General features: G+C 50.6%; 1 protein-coding gene and 1 long non-coding RNA gene across 2 annotated transcripts; both read left to right on the forward strand.

Moving 5' to 3' along the window:
* Nucleotides 1-245: 245 nt before the first annotated feature.
* Nucleotides 246-9,170, forward strand: LOC110542632 (putative sperm motility kinase W). Its single transcript, XM_060368780.1, has 4 exons — nt 246-1,579; nt 4,785-4,846; nt 7,686-7,807; nt 8,904-9,170. The coding sequence occupies exons 1-4, from the start codon at nt 246-248 to the stop codon at nt 9,168-9,170; spliced, it is 1,785 nt and encodes a 594-aa protein (XP_060224763.1).
* A 2,524-nt stretch (nt 9,171-11,694) lies between these two features.
* LOC132648002 (uncharacterized) lies at nt 11,695-14,323 on the forward strand. The gene is made up of 3 exons (XR_009586327.1): nt 11,695-11,853; nt 13,127-13,263; nt 14,212-14,323. It is a non-coding gene; the product is annotated as an uncharacterized LOC132648002 (long non-coding RNA).
* The last annotated feature ends 4,944 nt before the right edge of the window (nt 14,324-19,267 follow it).

The following is a 19,267-nucleotide window of genomic DNA, read 5'->3' on the forward strand; positions in this document are numbered from 1 at the left end:
GCTGTCTGTGGCCCAAAGTGGAGACAGTCACTATGGGGCTATAGGCTGCTGTGGTTGGTCCAGTCTCTGATCTCACAATGAGCCACTGTGAGGGAAGAATGAGTGTCCTGCATATCAGGCTGTGTGGTGCTGTGCTGTGCTTTTGTCCCTACAGACCAGGGAGCTGTTTGTGGTGACCTGTGGGACTCCTTCACAGCTGGCTAGTTATTATCAGTTCTTGTTCCTAAACAAGGATCCTCTTCACCATGACTTACGAAAACAAAATCCTGAAAAGCCAGTATCAGGTACTGTTGCCCATTGGCCAGGGTGCCTTTGGCTGTGTGAGGCTGGGCTACCATAGGCTTACGGGTACCCTGGTGGCCATAAAGACTGTGGAGAACAACAAGAAAAACCTGCGGTGGATCTTCACTGAGAAGGCGATACTGGAGAAGCTAGAACATCCATACATCATTCGCCTGTACCAGTTCATCATTTCTGAAAAGGAAGTCCACTATGTGACTGAGTTTGCTCCAGGAGGAAACTTATTCCGGATAGTGAAAGACAATGGCAGAATGCAGGAGGGGGAGGCTAAGAAAGTATTCGGGCAGATACTGGCAGCCATCAAATACTGTCACAACTTAGATGTTGTGCATCGTGACTTAAAGCCCCAAAACATCCTTCTCGACGGGGAGGGCAATGTAAAAGTGATTGATTTTGGCCTTGCGGCACAAACTCGATCTGGCACTAAATTGACAAGACGTTGTGGGACCAAGGCCTTTAATGCTCCTGAGTTGGTGCAGAGACAGCCCTATGATGGGAAGAAGGCAGATATATGGAGTCTTGGTGTGCTCCTTTATTATATAACCAGTGGCTACCTTCCCTTCAAAGAACAAACCATAAAAGAGACAGAGGTGAAGATCATCACAGGTATATATCATGTTCCTGAGCATGTTTCACCACCACTTAAAAACCTCATTTTCCAAATGCTCAACGTTATGCCAGAGAGGAGGCCGTCCATTGAAGATCTTGAGAAACATGCATGGGTTAAAAAATGTGAAATAAAGGTGCCAAGTGAGACCTACCCAGATCCCAAAATTGTGGACATGCTCTGTGACTTTGGGTTTAATCGCAATGCCATCTTTGAATCTCTACAGAAGAAAAAATATGATGAGATTATGGCATTTTATCTCATATTGATGGAGAAGGAACGAAAGGGGCTTGACCTTGGCAGCACCACCGAAGCCAAGCCTGTGGACCCTGGACCCACACCACCCTCCACCCCAGCATATGCGTCTGTCTCTAGTCTTCCCCTAAAGCGCATCACCAGTGCCCCCACCTTTGGCCTCCTCTATGCCAAACCCTCAGCCCAGCAGCAGCCTGTTGCCAGGACACTGCTAGGGAAGAAGCTGGTCAGAAGCACCTCCCTGCCTGCCATTACTCTATGCTTGTCCCGGAACAACAGCCCCGCTTGTACCTATATTCCCCCATGCCGAGCTGTGACTGCGCCATGTATATGTTGCAGCGTGTTAAAAGAGGAACCGCCCCTGCCACCAGGGCGAGACTCCGCCACAGACAGAGTACCTCCTCCTCAGGACATTGGGTATTTCAAAAGACTGGGCAAGAGAATCAGGGCTTGCCTGTCAAAACTCTGTTGTCTCACCTGACTGCCCCCAAAACTACCCTGGCCTACGTTCAGCAACAAAATGGCTCCCCTGGAAAAGGTAGGAGGCAGAGTCCAGTGACAAGACAAGCAGGTATGAGGGGTCCCTCTGTGCTTGCATTTCATTTTCTCTGTCTTAATTTGTGTCTTTGCATTGGAAATATCAGAAAGGTTCAACCTTGTGGGGCCCCAGGGCAGGGTCACATGCACTTGCACACCATCCCCCAGGATTAAACCCTCTACCGAGCTTAGCGCCTCACGAAGAAACGCTGCAGGAACATACTTAGCTGATATCTGATGCAACTGAACTAGCAGTAGACAGCAAGACTGTGAGCACAGCCAGGGGGAAGGGGGCTGTGGAGCTGTTTTCCTAAGGAACATGTTTACATGGGAAGACTCTGCTTGGGGACCTACTGCCTGGCAGAGTGACCTAGGTCAAAGCACAGAGAGGCCACCTCAATGTCTCCCTACAGTTCAACTGGACAGGCCAAGCACACTGAGCCCTGTGGAGGCCAACATGGGGAAGCCCAGCTGCACACCCGGCTCCTGAGTACCTGCATGCCCAGGCTAAAGGATTCTTCACAGCGGCCTCCCGGAGCCTGGGCATACCACACCATGCTGGTCTTTTCAGCTGTCTTTTATGAAGAGCAGAGCAGCTGGCAGCATAATCTTACTGCCCCCAGGCTCAAGGCCAAAATCCACAAACTGATTTTCCTGGGATGCTGACACCTAGCCCTCTTGTCTTTCCTCTCCTACCATCCTATCTGCTACCAACAATGAGAAATGTCCACCTTGGGGGGCCCGCAGAGCTCTTGCCTGCTCCAGAGCACACAGCAGCACAGATGGGAAGGGTCCCTGTATCGCCTGCCCTGCCCTGTTTACCTGGGACAGCACATATGCTGTCTTGGGCAGCTCCTGTGCGGGCCACAGGACATCCTGATGACAGGTATTGGTCATTGCATACCTGTGGAAGCCTAGGATGCGCCTGCAGTGGCTTCTCACTCTAACCAGGCTCCCTTAGGTCTCACCCTGTAGCTAGTTCAGCCTATGAACTCGCTGTCCTTTTGAAAGTCAGCCCTGTGAGCTTGGGGCATCTTAAAATAGGGCTGACAGCAGGTGGCTCAGAGGTCAGAGGAGGTGGCCTTCATAGGAGTTATGTGTGAGAGCTTGAGGTGCCTGCAGGATCTGATCCAGCACCAAGTCCCAAGAGTGTTCCAGTTTGGACAGCCGGGGCTTCCGTCCAAATGTGGGAATGTGGTGAGTCTGTACCTCACTGAAAGTCCACACAGAGGTGTTAAGGGAACAAGACAGAGTGCTGGCACCATGCAGACCAGTCAGCAGGGGTGTGCTGCTTTCTTGTGGGAAGTGGGGTGTGGGGAAAGCAAGGTGCACAGCACAGCTCCCTCCCTGAGTCTGAGAAGACCACAAAACTTGTAAGTGAAACCCCAAGGCTTCTGTAGCCTGGGAGCTTGCCTTTCCCAGCATAGCAGTTGCTATGTGCGCCTTCTCCAGCTTTCCAACCCTCAGTCTCCACATCTCAAGAGCCTGGAGGTGTGTCTCCCCTGATTTGTCAGAGGGTGCCCACCTAACCTATGTCACTTCATCTTGGGGAAGTTTTGTTCCCCCAAGTGATATAGTAAGGCAGCGGAGACTCACTAGCCATCCAGCTTGGTCTTTCCTTTCTGGGCTGGGCCCTGCACATGAGCTCCAGCTCTGACTGTCTTGGCTTCCCAGTAGATTTCCAGCATTAATTCTTCCTTTCACAAGCCCACTTCATTCTCACCTGAATGGAACAAGTCTTGTAGTCTGAAAACTGGATTTGTGGTTTGATCCCATGTTCTAGGCTGACTGTGTTACAGTGAGCAGCTGTTCACTAAACTACTGCTGGGTGCCTGGCTGGATCCCGGGAACTTTAGTCACGATGTCCCCAAGGAGAACACACTCCGGCAGAGTCCAGGAAAGTCAGGAAGACAAAAATGGAGGGGTAAGTCCAGAAGAAAATGGTGGAACAGGGTAAAGGACCTGAGTGGATACATGGTGGTACAGGGAACTGCAAGAGACCCTTGGGTGAAGGCCACAGCAGGGCAGAGCTTGGGAGGAAAGAAAGGAAGAGACAGAGGGCCATGGCGCCATCTGTGGGACATGTGACAGCATGAATGCCTGCCTAGACATGGTGTCTTTCTGTGATAGTGCAGTGTTTGTGGACCCCCACGGGGAAACTTTTGCTAATTTCACTTGTGATGAAATGTTGTCCCAGAATTAATAGCCCTCAGGCCCTGACAGTGTTGACAGTGCATACATGCAAAAGACCTAAAGTGTGCACTCCCTGTGCGCTGATGATTGGAAAGACAGAAGGTGAGGGAGTAGAACAGTGGGAGAGAAAAGAGGCCAGCTGTGAACGGGGGATCATGATGGAATCGCAGAGCCGAGAGGCCTTGTTTCCGCTGTGGGGCTCCACCCTCCTTCACTTACAGCTGTCTGTGTTTCAGAGCCAGTGCTGATTGCAGATAAACAAGTATTTGAAAACATGAGCTGTCAGCCACTAACCATGAGTCTTGAATCTCAGGGACAAGTGTGCAGAGGTCATGAGAGTGCAGGTGAGGGTAACTGACAGATGCCATGGGGCAAACATCAAGTGTCTTCCAGTTTCTCTTTCCCCTCATCATCTCGTCTGTTCCAGCACTAAATGGGCAGTGGTTCTGAGAAAGAGTAGAGACCTCTGCAGACCTGATGTGGAATGAGGGACTGCAGTGTGCCGTGACCTATGCAGACCCTTACAAAGCTGTATGGTGCCTCTGGGTTTGTAGCAATTGAGGAAACTTACTGGAATACACAGGGAAGCCAAGAGCACATAGCGTGGAGTGGCTAGATTCCCGAAAGCCTACATGCAGCACAAGACAAAGCACAAGAGCCAACTAGGTTCCAAAGTGCTCAGCGCCCTAGAGCACGTGGCCATTCATTAATATCTAAATAGTGTTCTTTGCTTTGTCTTTAACTGCTTTGGATTTCCTGAGTGGCCACTGCCTGACCCAAGTGCAGTCCTTGATCAGTCAGGAACATGAGGTTACTGCTGTTTCCGCACTCACTCCAGGGTCCTTCCCTCCAGAGCAGAGTTGTCCCCGACACTGTTGTACTTGTTCTCCAGGCCGGTCTCCAGTGTCTGTGAGAGTCTGAGGAAGTGTGGGGATGCCAGTGTCATGGTACTAGGTATGCACTCCTGCTCTCATCCAATGTCTTCACCCTCCTGCTTCACCTCTGCAGATGATGGTGCTGTCTGCAGAAGTGCTAGCCTGGGGCTCCTGAGGGCCATGACCTCTGCCTGCAGGGACAGGTATCTGCTGTTACTCAGGCTCACAACTGAACATGACATGACTGGACTGGAGACAGAAAGTAAAATTCTCTTACCTGAGGCACACATGGAGAATGATGTGGAGCTTCATAGGAGCACATGTCAGGATAGAAGTCTAACATGAAGGTCCACTGCCTGGCAGAGTGACTGCGGTCAAGGCTGAAAGGGACGACCCTAGTGTCCACCTGCAGTCCAGTTCATGTTTCCTGACATCACAGGGTGGGGCATCAGTCAGGGCTGCACACCAAGCTCTGAGATGGGGGAGGGCAGGTCTGGATGTCCACCTATTTGTGTATTCTGCATGCCAGTCCTCAGGATACCATCCAACTCTGGAGCGAGGGGCACACAGTGCCACTGCATTCTCCAGATGGACTTCCATTCTCAAGAGCACAGGCACACTGCTTGCCTCCATGGCATCTGACAAACAGGCAAGAAGAGCTGACAGGAAGATCTGTAGATCCACAGCCAAAGGCAAATGTCACAGAAATGTTTATAGGACACTTAGTCTGGCCCTGCTTAGCCCCCTTCCTGCATTCATTCTTATCACCCAGAAGACATTTCCTTCCCATTGTCACAGTAGAACTCAGTTCCTGGACACGAGGGCTCAGTAAGGAAGGAGATCTGGGCCTCTCTGAACCGAAAGATCAGGCGGTGGGCAGTCTCTGGAAGATCCTGAGTCAGCAGCAGGATGGGCCGAGGGGTACATCTTCAGCCAGAAACTGCTGATCCACAGGATGTGGATGCCTCAAAGCATCACCCAAGCTATCCTTGAAGAAACACTGGGGAGGGCTTAGACAGCCTTGGACCACTGCAGTCCTCCTGGGTGGCTCCTCAAGGCTTGAAGCGTGTTGTCATGCTGGCGAGTAGAAGCTCTGTGGTCAAAGGAGGTGGACTCCCAGGGCAAGAGCTGAGGGACACTCCTGGTTCAGAGTCAGCAGCAAGACGCACAAACCCACCAGCTTTGGATGGCAGATGCTTCTGTCCACAGTGGAAGAGCAGGAAGTCTCTGAGGTGCACTCAGGGAGCCCTCCCTGTGTGTAGGCTCACAGGGAAGAAAGGGAGTCTTGCCTCCTTTGACATCAGGGCCCAAATGAGAAAAATAACATGCATGTGCTGCCTCATTCAGGGAGTGTGGGAGGAGGCCCAGAGCATGCACATGTCCTGACATGTGAAGGTGACACCGATCCTGAGATCCCGTAAGGCCTGAGCCACTGTGAAACACACTCTCTGCAGGTACCAGAATCCTTCCTGACAGAATCTCTCTGGACTCCCAAACAACCAGAGCACAACAGTAATAGTGGATAAGCTGACAGGTGTTCTGGGGCTGTGACATCATTAGGGACCCCCGAGGCCGACCTCCTGACAGCATTTGACTCTCAACCCCTGGTTATTGCAGTTCACCACAGGGCAGCTGTCACTGTTCCACAGCTTCTACTGCAGGAAAGCTAAGGAGCCCTCCTCCTCCTCGCTGCCTTTGTCTTTACTGAAACGTTGAGCACTTCAGTCCCTGACAATTCTCAGCCTGCCCAGGACTGGCTCCTAGTCCAGTGCTCTGTGCACTCTGCAACAGGAAGGAGAGAAGAGCACACACAACTGTGACCAACTCCGGTCCTTCTAGTTGAGCTTCCAGCGCTCAAGGGCAGAGGTGGACAAGGAGGTCTGAGGCTCCTTGAACAACCCCTCCACAAAGAAGATCTAGGGAGTTGATTGAGGGAGAAGGTGCAGTGCTGTGGACAGGGCCTGGAGACTAGGGCTTGAAGTGTCCTCATTAGAGCCAGAAGACAAAGGAGGAGTGCCAGAGAGGACAAAGAGGGCATGCTGTCTAGAGGGGAGCCCAAGGCAAAGGGGGGCTACTGAGAGGAATCTTGAGCCCTGTGTGAGGGCACCAGGCACTTGAACAGTGTTGGGAGTACACAGGTCCCTTTAGTCTGAGCTCCTGAAGGATCCATCACGCCATTAGACTATCCTGTTGACAAGGACATTCTGCCCTTCAAGCTGATGTAGTAAGAACAGCCAAAAATGGTAATGACCCTGAGAAGGTCCAAGGTAGTAAGGGAGTTGGAAGACATTGTGTCTGTGTTGAGATCACTGCTGGGCTACCTTGGGAGGAAAGAAGTGACAGAGGAAATGTCAGCAGCCACGTGACAGGCTGCCAGCATGAATGACTTGGACCTGATGTGTCTCTGTGATAGTGTAGTGTTTGTGGACACATAAAGGCAATTTGTAATTTAACCTTTTGTGAAATGGTATTTCATTTGTCTTGGCTCTCAGGCCCTGGCGTTGTTCTCAGTGCCAAAGGCCTGTTTTGTCCATCCTGTTGTGCTGTTGAAAGGGAAAAGCAGATGAGGGGACAGGACACTGGGAAAGTGTGAGCGAGAAGCCAGCCAAGAGGGCGGCAATGGTAGGATCCCAGAATGGCGAGGTCCTGTTCCTCTGGGGTCCACCGTTCTTCATGTGTATGTAGGAGTTTCAGAGCAGTGGTGATTCCAGTACAAACTGTCACTAGGAAGCCCCGAAACCTGGGCTGTCCCTCAGCACTCGATGCTGCTTCATGTCCCACCCAGACACTCTGTCACTTTGTAGAAACCCTGTCCCTCTCCATGATTTTTCTTTGTAAAATAAGACACAGGATGGGGGCTGTTTGATGAACACACCATCCTTTTTTGCTCTGACCTACTGTCACTGTCTTCTTTGTAGGGGTCTCCAGCTATAATCTGACCTTCAACAAGAGGAGTCATGAGGCTTCCCTGATTGGGACAACCCAGCTGAAGCCACAATCAAAACATTGTGCACTGAGGTGCATCCCTGTTTGTGTCAGAGTATGCTGCTGTGGAGAGTCTGACCAGAAAGTCTGGGCCCTGCTGTGTCAGTGGGGACCCATGCTCTGGAACTCTCTGATTTCCAGCTGTAGTTGTTGCTGCTGCTGCTGCTGCTGCTTTGCTGCTGCTGCTGCTACTGTTGTTGTTGCTGCTGCTGCTGATAATCTAGGTCAAGTATATGAAAACATAAGCTTCCAAACCTCAAACCAGGAGCTTTTTATCTCAGAGTGGACAGTGTGTAGACCCAAAGGAAAGACCAGGTGAGAAAGACAGGGAGGTCCCATGAGGCATTCCCACCTTGCTTTGCTCTCAGCCCCCTTGAAAGGTACCCTCTGTGTCACTCAGTATAATCAGTAGTGCTAGGAATTAATAGACCCCTGAAGTGCTGATAGAGTTTGGAGGATCCCTGTTTAGCATTTCTCATGCAGAGACCTATCAGCCCCTTCTTGAGGGCCTATTCCTCTTCATTCTTTGGATGTCCTGGGGTAAGAACCCCTCCTCCTGAACACTCTCCCACTCATTGGTCGGTTTGCAGAGCTACCCCCATTTCGTTAAGGTGCTTATCACTCTGCTTAACTTGTGGGTTCCAGCCTCATTTTCTATAAAGGGTGTTTAGTGCAGTCACACAGGGAACCCACTTAAAGGAGTGCATTGCATACCTAGGTGTGCTTGATGCCGAGACCAGCAGAAGACAGGGCCCCTGGGTATAAACAGCTCTGCTTCTCTCACCGCCTGAAACCTCCTGATCCTTCATCAGCTGAGAAAGACACAGCTTTCTATGGTTCCATCTTCTGTTACTTCGTCTTTTCTGAATGGCCACTGACTGAGTCTAGGGTGGGCCTTGCTTAGCCAGGAACATGGGAATGGCCTGTGATATTCTGCCGTCTGAGCATACCCTCTACTGTTTCTTCTGCTGGGCACATTGTCCTCTGTGGCTCTCTTGGTGTGTGATTCATCCTTTTGTCTGTTCATGCATCTCCTCCCAGGAGTCTAGTGTCAGGTCCTCAGGAGGGTATGGGCTGGCTCATGTTCAAAGTACCTGGGACTCGCCGTCCTGCTCACCCCATGGTTTTCCATCTTTTTGCCCCCCTTGTAGCTGCTGGTGCTTTCCCACAAGGTGCTGCTGCTTGTGGACACCTGTCGGGCCATGGGTTTCTGTCTGCAGGACAAAGGGTCACTGGCACTAAAGTTAAACAGCCTCACTGTATCATCATCCGAAGTGTGGAGGTCAGTGGTAAACGGGGGTGTGGGCCTCTCCCTTCGCTGGCCTTACACTGTCAAGAGTGACGTTCATCTCAACACCTACACCCAGAATTTGTCTGAAGACGGAGCCTGGGCAGGGCCACCTGGGCAGAAGTCCTGACTTCTCGGGTCCACTTGTTCCTTAAATGTGAGAAGTCTGGGGAGCCAGACAGGGTGGCTTCTTTCCTTGCTCTTCACCCATGCTTCAGCCAGGATGCTGCCGACTAATGTTCTCTCAGGGAAATGGTGGCATGAGGGAACAAGGGTCTCGCAGGCTTGCCTCTCAGTATAGTTGGTGATCCGTGGAAGGTCCTTAGTGGAGGGATGCTCAGAGTCTCTGACAGCTCCTCTTTGCTGTCATGGGACACATAGCATGCGCTGACAGGTCTCTCTGGTCCTTGGCAGAACTCCGTGAGGGAGATTCTGAGATTATGCTTGGAGATCAAAGGATCAGAGGGAGTGAGGAAGTGTGCTCCAGGTCCCCCAGGCCATGTGTTGGGAGCCAGAGCTTGATAGTATCATGTGACTAAGAGAATGACCAGACATCTGCCCCGCCATTCAAGGCTTGTCCTAGGGTCAGTGCGATTATCTGGAACACACTGTAGTGATTTCACTTACAGTGCCATTTTATAGTCCGTTATGACAGCTAAGTCAAGGGATGAATGCAAAGCGACTGCACCTATCATATCCACAGTCACGGAGGGAGAGAAAGGCACGCACGTAAGCTTGCTTGCTTGTGCTCTATGAGCTCCCTGTTATGCAGTCTGGGATCCAAGCCTAGGGAATGGCACTGCCCTAAACAGATGGGTTTTCCAGTATCCATTTAGGTAATCAAATTGCTCCTCTATGGACATGTTCACAGAGGAACTTCTAGAAGATTCCTCAGTGAAGACTCTCTCCCAGGTCATCACTCTTAGCCCCACACTTGACAGTTCACATTAAGCAGCACGCATTGCTTCCAGTGGACACCACCTCTCCCAGCAATGAAAACTGTCACACCCATGAACAGAGGCTTCCTTTGCCCTTTCAGCTTCCCCTCTCCTCCATACACTGGACTTTGTCTGCACCCAGCCAGCAGCTCATCACTGGGATGTCTCCACTGTGCCCTGCACTGATGCTTCTTAGACGTAAGATTTCCCAGCAGAATCCACTGCCTTCAGGTCTATCCTTTCTTCTCTCTCCAGCTCTGCCACGTCCATTTTCCAGGAGTGACACCCCTCCTGCCATGAAAGGTTAGCATCTGGTCAAGCTTTCCAGCCATGTTTCTACTCCTAGCATGGGCTTAGCAGAGCCATTCCATTTCAGCTCTATCTAGGTATGTATGATGTGTACAAACGGAGCCTATTTTAGACAGATGGTCTGGCTCTGAGAGCCTAGGACCTTGCCAAGCATTGCAAATTATTGATTTACATCTTGCCTTGCTTATTCACCTTTTCTCTCTCTTTTTCTCAGTCTCTGTCTCCCCCCTCTCTCTAGCTCTTTTGTGTGTGCCTGTATGCTGTGTGTGTGTGTGTGTGTGTGTGTGTGTGTGTGTGTGTGTGTGTATGTTTGACCTATATGCTATGCCTAGCATGTAGAGGTCAGAGGATAACTCTATGGAGTCATTAGTTCAGAGTACTTTGATGGACCCAGGGATTGACTACATCTCCAAAGTTTTTTGCAGGTGAAGAACCTGGTGGACATGAGGCAGTGCCAAGACTTGGTAAAGAAGTTGCTGATGGCTCTGGGGATTGGGAGCGTCAGCCTTGGCACACACGTGTGTTGTTCTCCATTTTCAGAAGCCAGTCAGGACAAGATCTCTGTCCCTCAGAATTGCCTTGGTTGTTGATTTGGAGGTGCAGCCCCTCAGCCTAGTTCTCTAGCTTTACCTTCCTTTGACTTAGCATCCTGGTTCCTTTGCCTCTCCTCTTTATGCCTGTGTTTACTCTGCCAGAACTTTCTGTGGCTGTGACAGTAAGTATGTAACACTTTAGCACATGGCTTCCCATACTGCCATACTCAGAGAGCACTTGCACAAGGTTTCTCTACTATTTACCTGTGAGGAGGGCAAGCCAGTAACTTTAATCCTTACTCAGAGATGAGAATGAACTAAAGCTCAGCACATGTCCTGCCACAGAGTGGCTCCCGAGTCTGGATGCTCCTGGGTCCACTGTCCAAGCTTCCTGGTTTATTTCTTGTTGGGACCTTTTCCATTCCCTTCTTGGCATTGTCAACAAAAGCTTCTACAGAAGCTGGAGCCCAGAAATCCAGGGGCAGAATTTGTATCAGGGTCTTTACCCATGATAGGTCTTTGGGCTTCCTTAGCTGCCTTCACCACTAACTATACCACATCTCTCCATAGATCGTGCCCGCTCCTGTGCCCTGCACAGTCAGGAGGTTTGGAGCAAGTGTCAAATGACGGACATTCAGGCTCTGGGTTCTATCAGAAGGTCTGAGCCAGACCCCAGAGGCTCTGAAAATCTCTCGCCCTCTCAGTGGGATCTTCAGCTGCTGTAAATGACCAACAACCTCCTCTGAGGTGATGAAGAGAAGGTAAAGAGTAAGCCCACAGGAAGCAGGTCAAAGTGTACCACCCTGACTGTTGCAGTTCTGTATTCTAGGGAACATTAAAAATCCTCAGAGTCTTAACTCCCAAAGGACAGGTCAGGGTGTTACTGTCAGAAGGACTACTGGATGACATGAGCCACTCAGAGCTTCACGTGAAATCCAAAGCAGAAATGAGATTGCCCTTCAAATGGTCTTTGCACAGTCGTCTCTGACCAACAGAACTGAAGGTCACCATGGACTTCAACCTTTACATGCAGGTAGGACGGTCAGCCTAGCTCACCTTAGCTTCTGATGCTTAACACAGTGGGTTCTGAACAGCCTTGAGAGGAGAGAGATGATGGTGGAGCTCATGCCTAGCAGGGCTGAGGCCCTGGGGTTCTGTCCCCAAGAGGCAGCACAAGTAAAGGTCTCTACTATGTGAAAGGAAAGTTCCTCAAGTGGTTTTCTGTCTCAGGATCTGTGGCGGAGGCTTCAGTCTCACCAAACCCTAAAGCTAGTGACCAGCAGGAACCTCCCCCTCTCAGATCAGTGCTGTGGGTCTGGTGAGATAGGAAGCACCACAACCCAATGCTGCTAAACTGTCAGTGTGCGGAAGGACAGGACATTAGTGTGTTCTGGGCACCGTGCTCGTGCCTGTGCTGGAGGCGGGGTTAAGATTCACTGCGCCCTTGTGAGAAGAAGGAAAACAAGCAGAGTAGGCGCTGTAGCCTGGGCCAGGCACCAGCCAGTCAAGCCTCCCAGGGAAGAGCCAGTTTTGAAGCCCTGCTGGACATGCCCCTGACCCAGGATCTCTCCTCCCTCCTGACTTTCTTATTTAAGCAGGCTCTGCATCGGACAGACCCATATTAGTCATTCCCACTGCCACTACCTTGGCACACAGTCTGGGCATGACTGTCAACTTTCACCCTTCTGTGCCTTTGTGCAACACATCCAGACAGTTACCATGTCCAGTGTCCTGACAGAGCTCTACAGTGAGTCTACTTTCTCTGCACAGCTAGGGCTTTCATGGCAGGCTCTGCTTGCAGCCTTGTAGGCATTCTTCTCCTTACACTTTCCTTCTGGAGTCAGACCTAGGGAATGTAATCTGAAGATGACCCTCCCTTGTCAATCTACACAGCTTCCAGCATCACATCCTTGGCATTTTGGCACGAGCCCAGGCAACAGCTCCACCCACTGCATTCAGCAGCTGACCCATGCCTCACTCTTTGCTGTCATGGCCTAGGGCTCACCTCCATCCTGCCCAGGGGACTTAATCCATCTCTCAATTCTGCTCGGCCCAGTTGTTGAGCTGACACTTGGAAGGAAGGCAGAGGAGAAAGAGCCTCTCTTGGACATCCTGGAGTTCTAGCCGTTGAGACACATGTAAAGAAAGGCCATGTCTGTGAGTTGGCCTTTGCGGATCGCTATATCCTCCAGGGTTGTGAAGCACTGAGACAGGGATTCCTCCAAAGGGGCAGTCACGTGTTCTCTCACCGCAGCACGCTGTGTGTTTCTACATCTAACCCGAGAGCTTGTCTCCTCCTCCCACAGGCCTGAGCTGGCTTTGCTGCTGCACATGCTGGCAGATGAGCATGTTCAACAGGAAGGTAGGCCACTTGTATTGGCCGAACGGGAAGGCACTGACCCACTGCCTCCTCTTCTGACCCAGGCTCTTCTGAGTTTATCAGGTGAGGACCCAATGGGGGATTTGATGCAGAAGGCCTCCATTTCCTGTGAATTCTGCTCTCTTCCCCACACCTGCTCTCCAGAGTCCCAGATTACTCTGGTGTTCTTTAACCTTTCCCAGTCTCCCTGGAGAACCCAGTCTAGCTGGTTATCCACTCTCTGTGGACATCCTTGAGCTTTTACTATTGTCCTTGCATGATTTTAGTATTCTGTTGCCATAAGTAAACATTCATGAAGCTCAAGTTAAAACCATACAGACAAGATGTATTCAGAAAATGTCACACTGTTGTCTTTTGCTCTTATGCTCCCCAGCCCCCACCCACTGTCAGGTTTTCTTGTCTCCAAGCTTTGCTCCATTTCTTGGTCTTATGGCAGTTTGGCACTGAACCATGTGTCTTGGGATCCTCTTTGCTGGCTTTTAGCAATTACCCTGTGGCTTTTAGCTGGCCACCTGCCTTGTTGGGTAGACACCCCCACCACCACCACCCCTCTGGATGGACTGTTAGCATTTGCAAACAGCTTGCAAGAATAGCCCTTGTTCGTATGCAAAGTGTCATTTATGGGCTGAATCATCATGAGAATCTTCAGGGTTCCAGAGACACACAGCACACTGTTAACAATGTATTTCCCATCTTGATGTGTGCCAGTAGCAATGTGTTCACATGTCTGGTGCTCTAGCGCTTGCTGAACAGTTGAAGCGCTCAACCTGAGAGTGCTGAACCTGAGGAGCCTGGGTAATCTTTTTTCTGAAGGCTCTGAACTGGACATGTAGAGTTACAAGCATTCATCTTTCAGATTTTATGTGCACCCAGGGCTGTGAGACAAAATCTATTAACAGACTTGCCACAAGTGGTTAAAGACCAATCCCACCACTAGATGACAGGGGTGATCATTCTCTTGTAGCTAGTTTTCATCCTTTAGCCCTTCCTAAAACAACCCTTTCCCACCAGACTCTGGGACATTACAAAGCCTGCAGGATTTTGCTGTGAGGGGTCTGCTGGCATGTGCCCCAGATAGAAGCTGAGTTGTGGGGTTTTCCTGAGGCCACGATCCAGGTCCAAGGTAAGGCAGGAAAAGCACCCACAGTCTGGGATCAGTGACCATGCTTTAGCCATACTCTGCTCTGCTGTGGAAGACAGCACAGGAGAGGAGCCTGGCCGTAGCTGGCTTGCTCTTCACTACTCTCTCCCAGCGTCTCAACTCTGCAGCACATTGGTTCTGGCCAAAGGTGCACTCCAGACTCAGTGTGTTATGAACTCCTGCTCCTGGGCTGGTTGAAGCATTAGGATTTTCCTCAATGGATGCTGTTTTGTAGACCTTTCTGTGCCTCCATTTTCAGCTCTGCCTTTGCCTCCAGAGATCATCCCAAACTGCTGTTAGGATGTTGTGATCTGCGTAATCGTCTCGCCAGCAATAACGCATGCGGACAACAGGATCCTTCTGCAGCAAGCTTTATTGCAGTCAAGCGATGAAAGGAGGAAGACCCCGAGCCCCGAAGTGGCACTGTTTATATAAGCCCTGCTCGCACCAGAGTGGTGTGAGAATGATGTATCATCCCCTGATTGGCTGCTCACCCATCACCCCATATGACGCCCCGGGCTGGGCTCGTGACTTGGCGCACTCTTGCCGAACGGTCATGCGCTCTAGGACTTGTTTACCAGTTTTGAGGGCGGAAGCCAGCGCCATGGCGACCAAACCCCGGCTCTCCACATTAGCAATCAGGCACTTCCACGGCCAGCTCCAGGGATGTGGTGACAACAAAGCACGTCATCGCAATCCATCAAGATGCGGCAAACTTCCTATAGTGCCCACAAGCTGTACGGCCTGACCCTGCGCATGCGCTGCATCACCTTATTAAAGGACTGTTTCCTCTCTTTTTCATCAACCATCATCTAGAAGCAACCCGTGTCCCCTCCCTTAATAAACGTCCCATGTGGGACCTGTCACATGGTGTGACTTTCTGGATCCTGTTGCAGAGTTCTGCCACATAAAGGCCACCATTTGGTGCCATGACTCTTCTGGCACTTGTGCTCCCCCATCGTGGGTTGTAGCCACCCAGGACTCTATTCCAGGCCTGCCTCCTCCAACACCTGCTGACTGCTGAGACTCCCCTCCCTCCCTGACCAGCGTAAAAGCTTCCCTGGATGCAAGGTCTGACCATTGATTATCCAGCACCCCTCTGGTATCCTTTGAGGTGGAGGAACGCTGGCCACAATCTTTATGACAGTACTATGGCTGGCCGTTCTCCCAGGCCTTCATCCAGAACCTTCACCCTGAATGAGATTCTCTCTCCTACCAGCATGGACTCCTCTCATATTCCAAACTCTAGTACTGGGTGAGCCCTGTCTGTTAGGGCCATTTACCCTCAGGCCCTGCCCAGCTCATGATTACCTTCTGGGACAGCCTGTACTGACCCCTTCTAGTTGTTCCTGTGTCTTCGGGAAGCCGTAGGCCCAGGTCTATGACTGCTCTCCTCGCTTGTGGGAGCGGCATCTTCGTACATTCCTCAGAGCTCCTCACTGAGATGCCTTCTGGAGAACTTCACATCCCTACAGCAAGTGCCTGCCTTAAGGGCTTAGCTTACATGCCTTTGCAGCCCAACTTGGCCCCAGTATTCTTAGATAAGGGATCCAAATGGCTGCCCAGTGGACCCCAGTATTATATGGGACCTTTATAATTACTGCCAGCACTCCAGTAAATGGAAGGAGGTTCCCTACGTTCAAGCTCTCTCTTCTCCACTCCAAACCCTCCCTCTGTTTTTCCTGTTCCCCCACTCAGCCCCTTCCAGCCATGAAGACTCAACCAGAAGAATCCTTGACTACTCTTGATCCTGCAAATGAGGCCCCTTTCTACCAGCCCCAACCCACAGCTCCTTCCCTCCCTCTGGCTTCTTTAGCCTCCTATCCTCCCTCGAGAAAGAGGCCACTTTACTTGTCCTACCTTGACTCCTACTTTCAACACATCAGCAGCCTTTACCCTGCCCCTCCCCCACCCTCACCACTTGCTCCTACTCCAGAGTGAAAGTCCTCCTCCCCACACTCAGTCCAGACCCCCTGGGTTCTTCCTTTGTGGGAGGTTTCCAGGATGGATGGCCAGGTCAGAGTGCATGGCCCTCTTCATTAAATGACCTCTCCAAATAGAAAAAGACTAAGATCCTAAACCTCTAATTTCTCTACTTTCATTAAGAATTTCAAGGTATCAGTCAGTCGTATAGTGTCACATTCATATGTACATATATATGGTTTACGATATGCATACATACAAAATTATACATGTATATGTGTATATAAGATTCTTATGAACCCCTACCTCCTGAGAAGTGCAGATGAGTTTGGGAGCAGGCTATAATACATGCAGATGAAATACATGTATTTCATCTGCATGTAAATACATGTAAATACTAACACAGCACAGCTGGTTGAGGATGAGTTGTTGCCCAACCAAGACCCCCAATGGAATTATAATACCCAAGGTGGCGTTTTAGGTAGAGATCAGTTTATGACTTGCCTCCTGGCCAGTCTCTGTAAGGCTGTCCTGAAACCAGTAAACTACAGAAAGCCCCATGGGGTCATTCAGGATAAAAATGAAAACCCCTCTCTCTTCCTAGAACACCTTACAAAGGCCATCTTACAGTATATTAATCTCACCTTGGAAATCCTGAGGACAACTCCTCATGAGCTATTTCCTTCCCCAGAATCCTCCCTGACTTATGGCCAAGCTTAAGCTCATGGTGAGAGGACTCAACAGGCAGAAGCCTTAGTGCTGGCCTTTAAGGTGACCATGGGAGAGAGGAAAAAGCCCACAAAGAAAAATACCAAAGCAGGTCTAGGCCATGTGACCTGCTTGGGCTCCCTTGCCTCCTAAGGCTTAAGGACCATTGGGTGGCTGTTTCAAATGTGGTCATGAGGTTCGCTGGCCCATTGCCTGTCCTAACTTGCAGGACACTGGGGCCAAGCCTGAAGTGCCATCAAGAAGGACATCAGGCTGTTGATTTTCCCCATGTTCCCCCTGGCACTAGGACAGCACTCCCAGATTGTGCTCTAGCAGATCTCCTAGGCATGGCCATGGATGACTGAAGGTACCTGGGCTCCCTTGGCCCAACAACTGCCATGTCTAACAAGGAAGCCTGGGCAGTCACCATGGAATTTGGGAGACCCATCTCCTTCCTCCCAGAGCCACTTACTTGGTCCTGATGGAGCTTAGGAGACCCACCTCTCCTCCTTGCTTCCCTATTGTTGGGATAGGGGGACAGCTTTACCAACCTCCCTGGACCCTACCACTCAATTGCATTTTCAGGGGTGTTCCTCTCACCAATTCTTTCTTTTGGTGCTGACCTGCCCCCTCCTCTTAATGGGAAAGAATCTTCTAGCCAGAGTGGGAGCCTCTTTTCTTTGGGTCCCCATTTGCCTGACTCGAAACTTGCCGGCAGCCCCTTTCCTCCTAGCTAGCCAGCCGACTGATTCTAATGCGTCATTTCCTTTGCCAGCTTCTCAGGTGGATCCACAAGAGCGAGTTGTCCAAAACCCCTCTGTCACTAAACACCCTTGCCCTGCTGTCATCCAACTGTGGGACCCTACCTGGTACATCACCCTACCAGCCCTTCAGTTCTGCAGTGGTTCCCCTCTACCCTGTGGTGGCTAACCCTCATGCCCTCCTTTCCACTGTCCCTTCAGGGACCTTCCATTTTCAGTCCTGGACCTCAAGGATGCATTCTTCTCTATCTGCCTGGACACCCAGTCACAAAATAGCTTTGCCTTTACCTGGACTGACCCTGACACCCTGACACCTCTACCTTTCCCAGACTGTCTTGCCCTGGGGTATTTGGGACAGCCCACATCTGACTGGCCATGCCTTAGCCTCTGATCAACTCTATCTTTCCCTGAATCTAAACTTATAAAGTATGTAGTTGACCTTCTCTTCTGCAGGCCATCTCTACAAATTAGACAAACTCTCTCTGTTCTTCCAAATTTTCTGTTCAGCTGGACTATAGAGGCCTTGCCTTTGAAGGTCCAATTGTCCACCCCTCAGGTCATCTACTTGGGACTAACAATTATGCCAATCCACAATGACATGACCTTAGATAGAAAACACCTCATTCAGATTCCAGCAGTCTCCTCTACTTGAGAAGAGATTTTATCATTCCTATTAATGGCTGGTTTCTTATGCTCCTGGATTTGTCCCTTTTCCCTCCTTGCCTGCCACCTATATAAGGCAGCCATAAGGCCCCTCACATGAACCCCTTCTCAAACCTATTACCAAGCTCTTTCAAATGCTCCAACAGGCCCTCCTTCAGGCCCTAGCCTTACATCTCCCAGACCTAACTTGTCCCCTCTCCCTCTACATAAGAGAAAAGAGGGATATGTCCTAAGGGTCCTAGGTCACCAACTGGGACCCTCCTTTGCACCTGTGCCACACCTGCCAAAGAATTTAGACATGACCACCCAGGGATGGACACCCCACATAACATGCTTTAGCTGCTGCTGACTTCTGGATCACCTCCTACATTCTTCTCCCCCCGAAACTGTCCCACCCCTTAACTTATACAGGCTTACAAACTCTACCTTCCTCCAGGGTTCCTTCCCTCCAAGTGGCACTATTAGAAGACTGTACACTTACTTTCCAATCATGCCCACATCTTAATATTTCAAACCTTCTTCCCATACCCAACGCTGACTACTCCCCATCTCATTCTTGCATTGTAACCTTAGAGGAACTATTGCTCCACCCCTCAAACATACAGTAGGACACGCTGCCCTGAACCATCTAAACCTGGTACACAGATGGCAGCTCCTTTGTACCCAAAGGAGCCCAAAAAGCTGGCTTTGCCATAGTGTCATATACTAAGGTGGTTGAGGCACAGGCTCTGCCTGCCCACACCATTCACCAGCAGGCCCAACTAATAGGTCTTACCTGTGCATTTCAGTTGGCACAAGGACAATCCATAAACACCTACCCAGACTCTAAATATGCCTTTGATTTTCTTTTGTTCCATGCTGCCATCTAGAG

Source organism: Meriones unguiculatus, chromosome 15 (genome assembly GCF_030254825.1).
Source record: "Meriones unguiculatus strain TT.TT164.6M chromosome 15, Bangor_MerUng_6.1, whole genome shotgun sequence".
Taxonomy (NCBI): Eukaryota; Metazoa; Chordata; class Mammalia; order Rodentia; family Muridae; genus Meriones; species Meriones unguiculatus.

Coding starts and splice junctions, on each gene's coding strand:
- LOC110542632 (XM_060368780.1), top strand. CDS start 246: ATGACTTACGAAAACAAAATCCTGAAAAGCCAGTATCAGGTACTGTTG. Junction 1,580..4,784: donor CCTCCTCCTCAGGACATTGG/GTATTTCAAAAG, acceptor CTTGTTCTCCAG/GCCGGTCTCCAGTGTCTGTG. Junction 7,808..8,903: donor GCATCCCTGTTTGTGTCAGA/GTATGCTGCTGT, acceptor CCCCCCTTGTAG/CTGCTGGTGCTTTCCCACAA.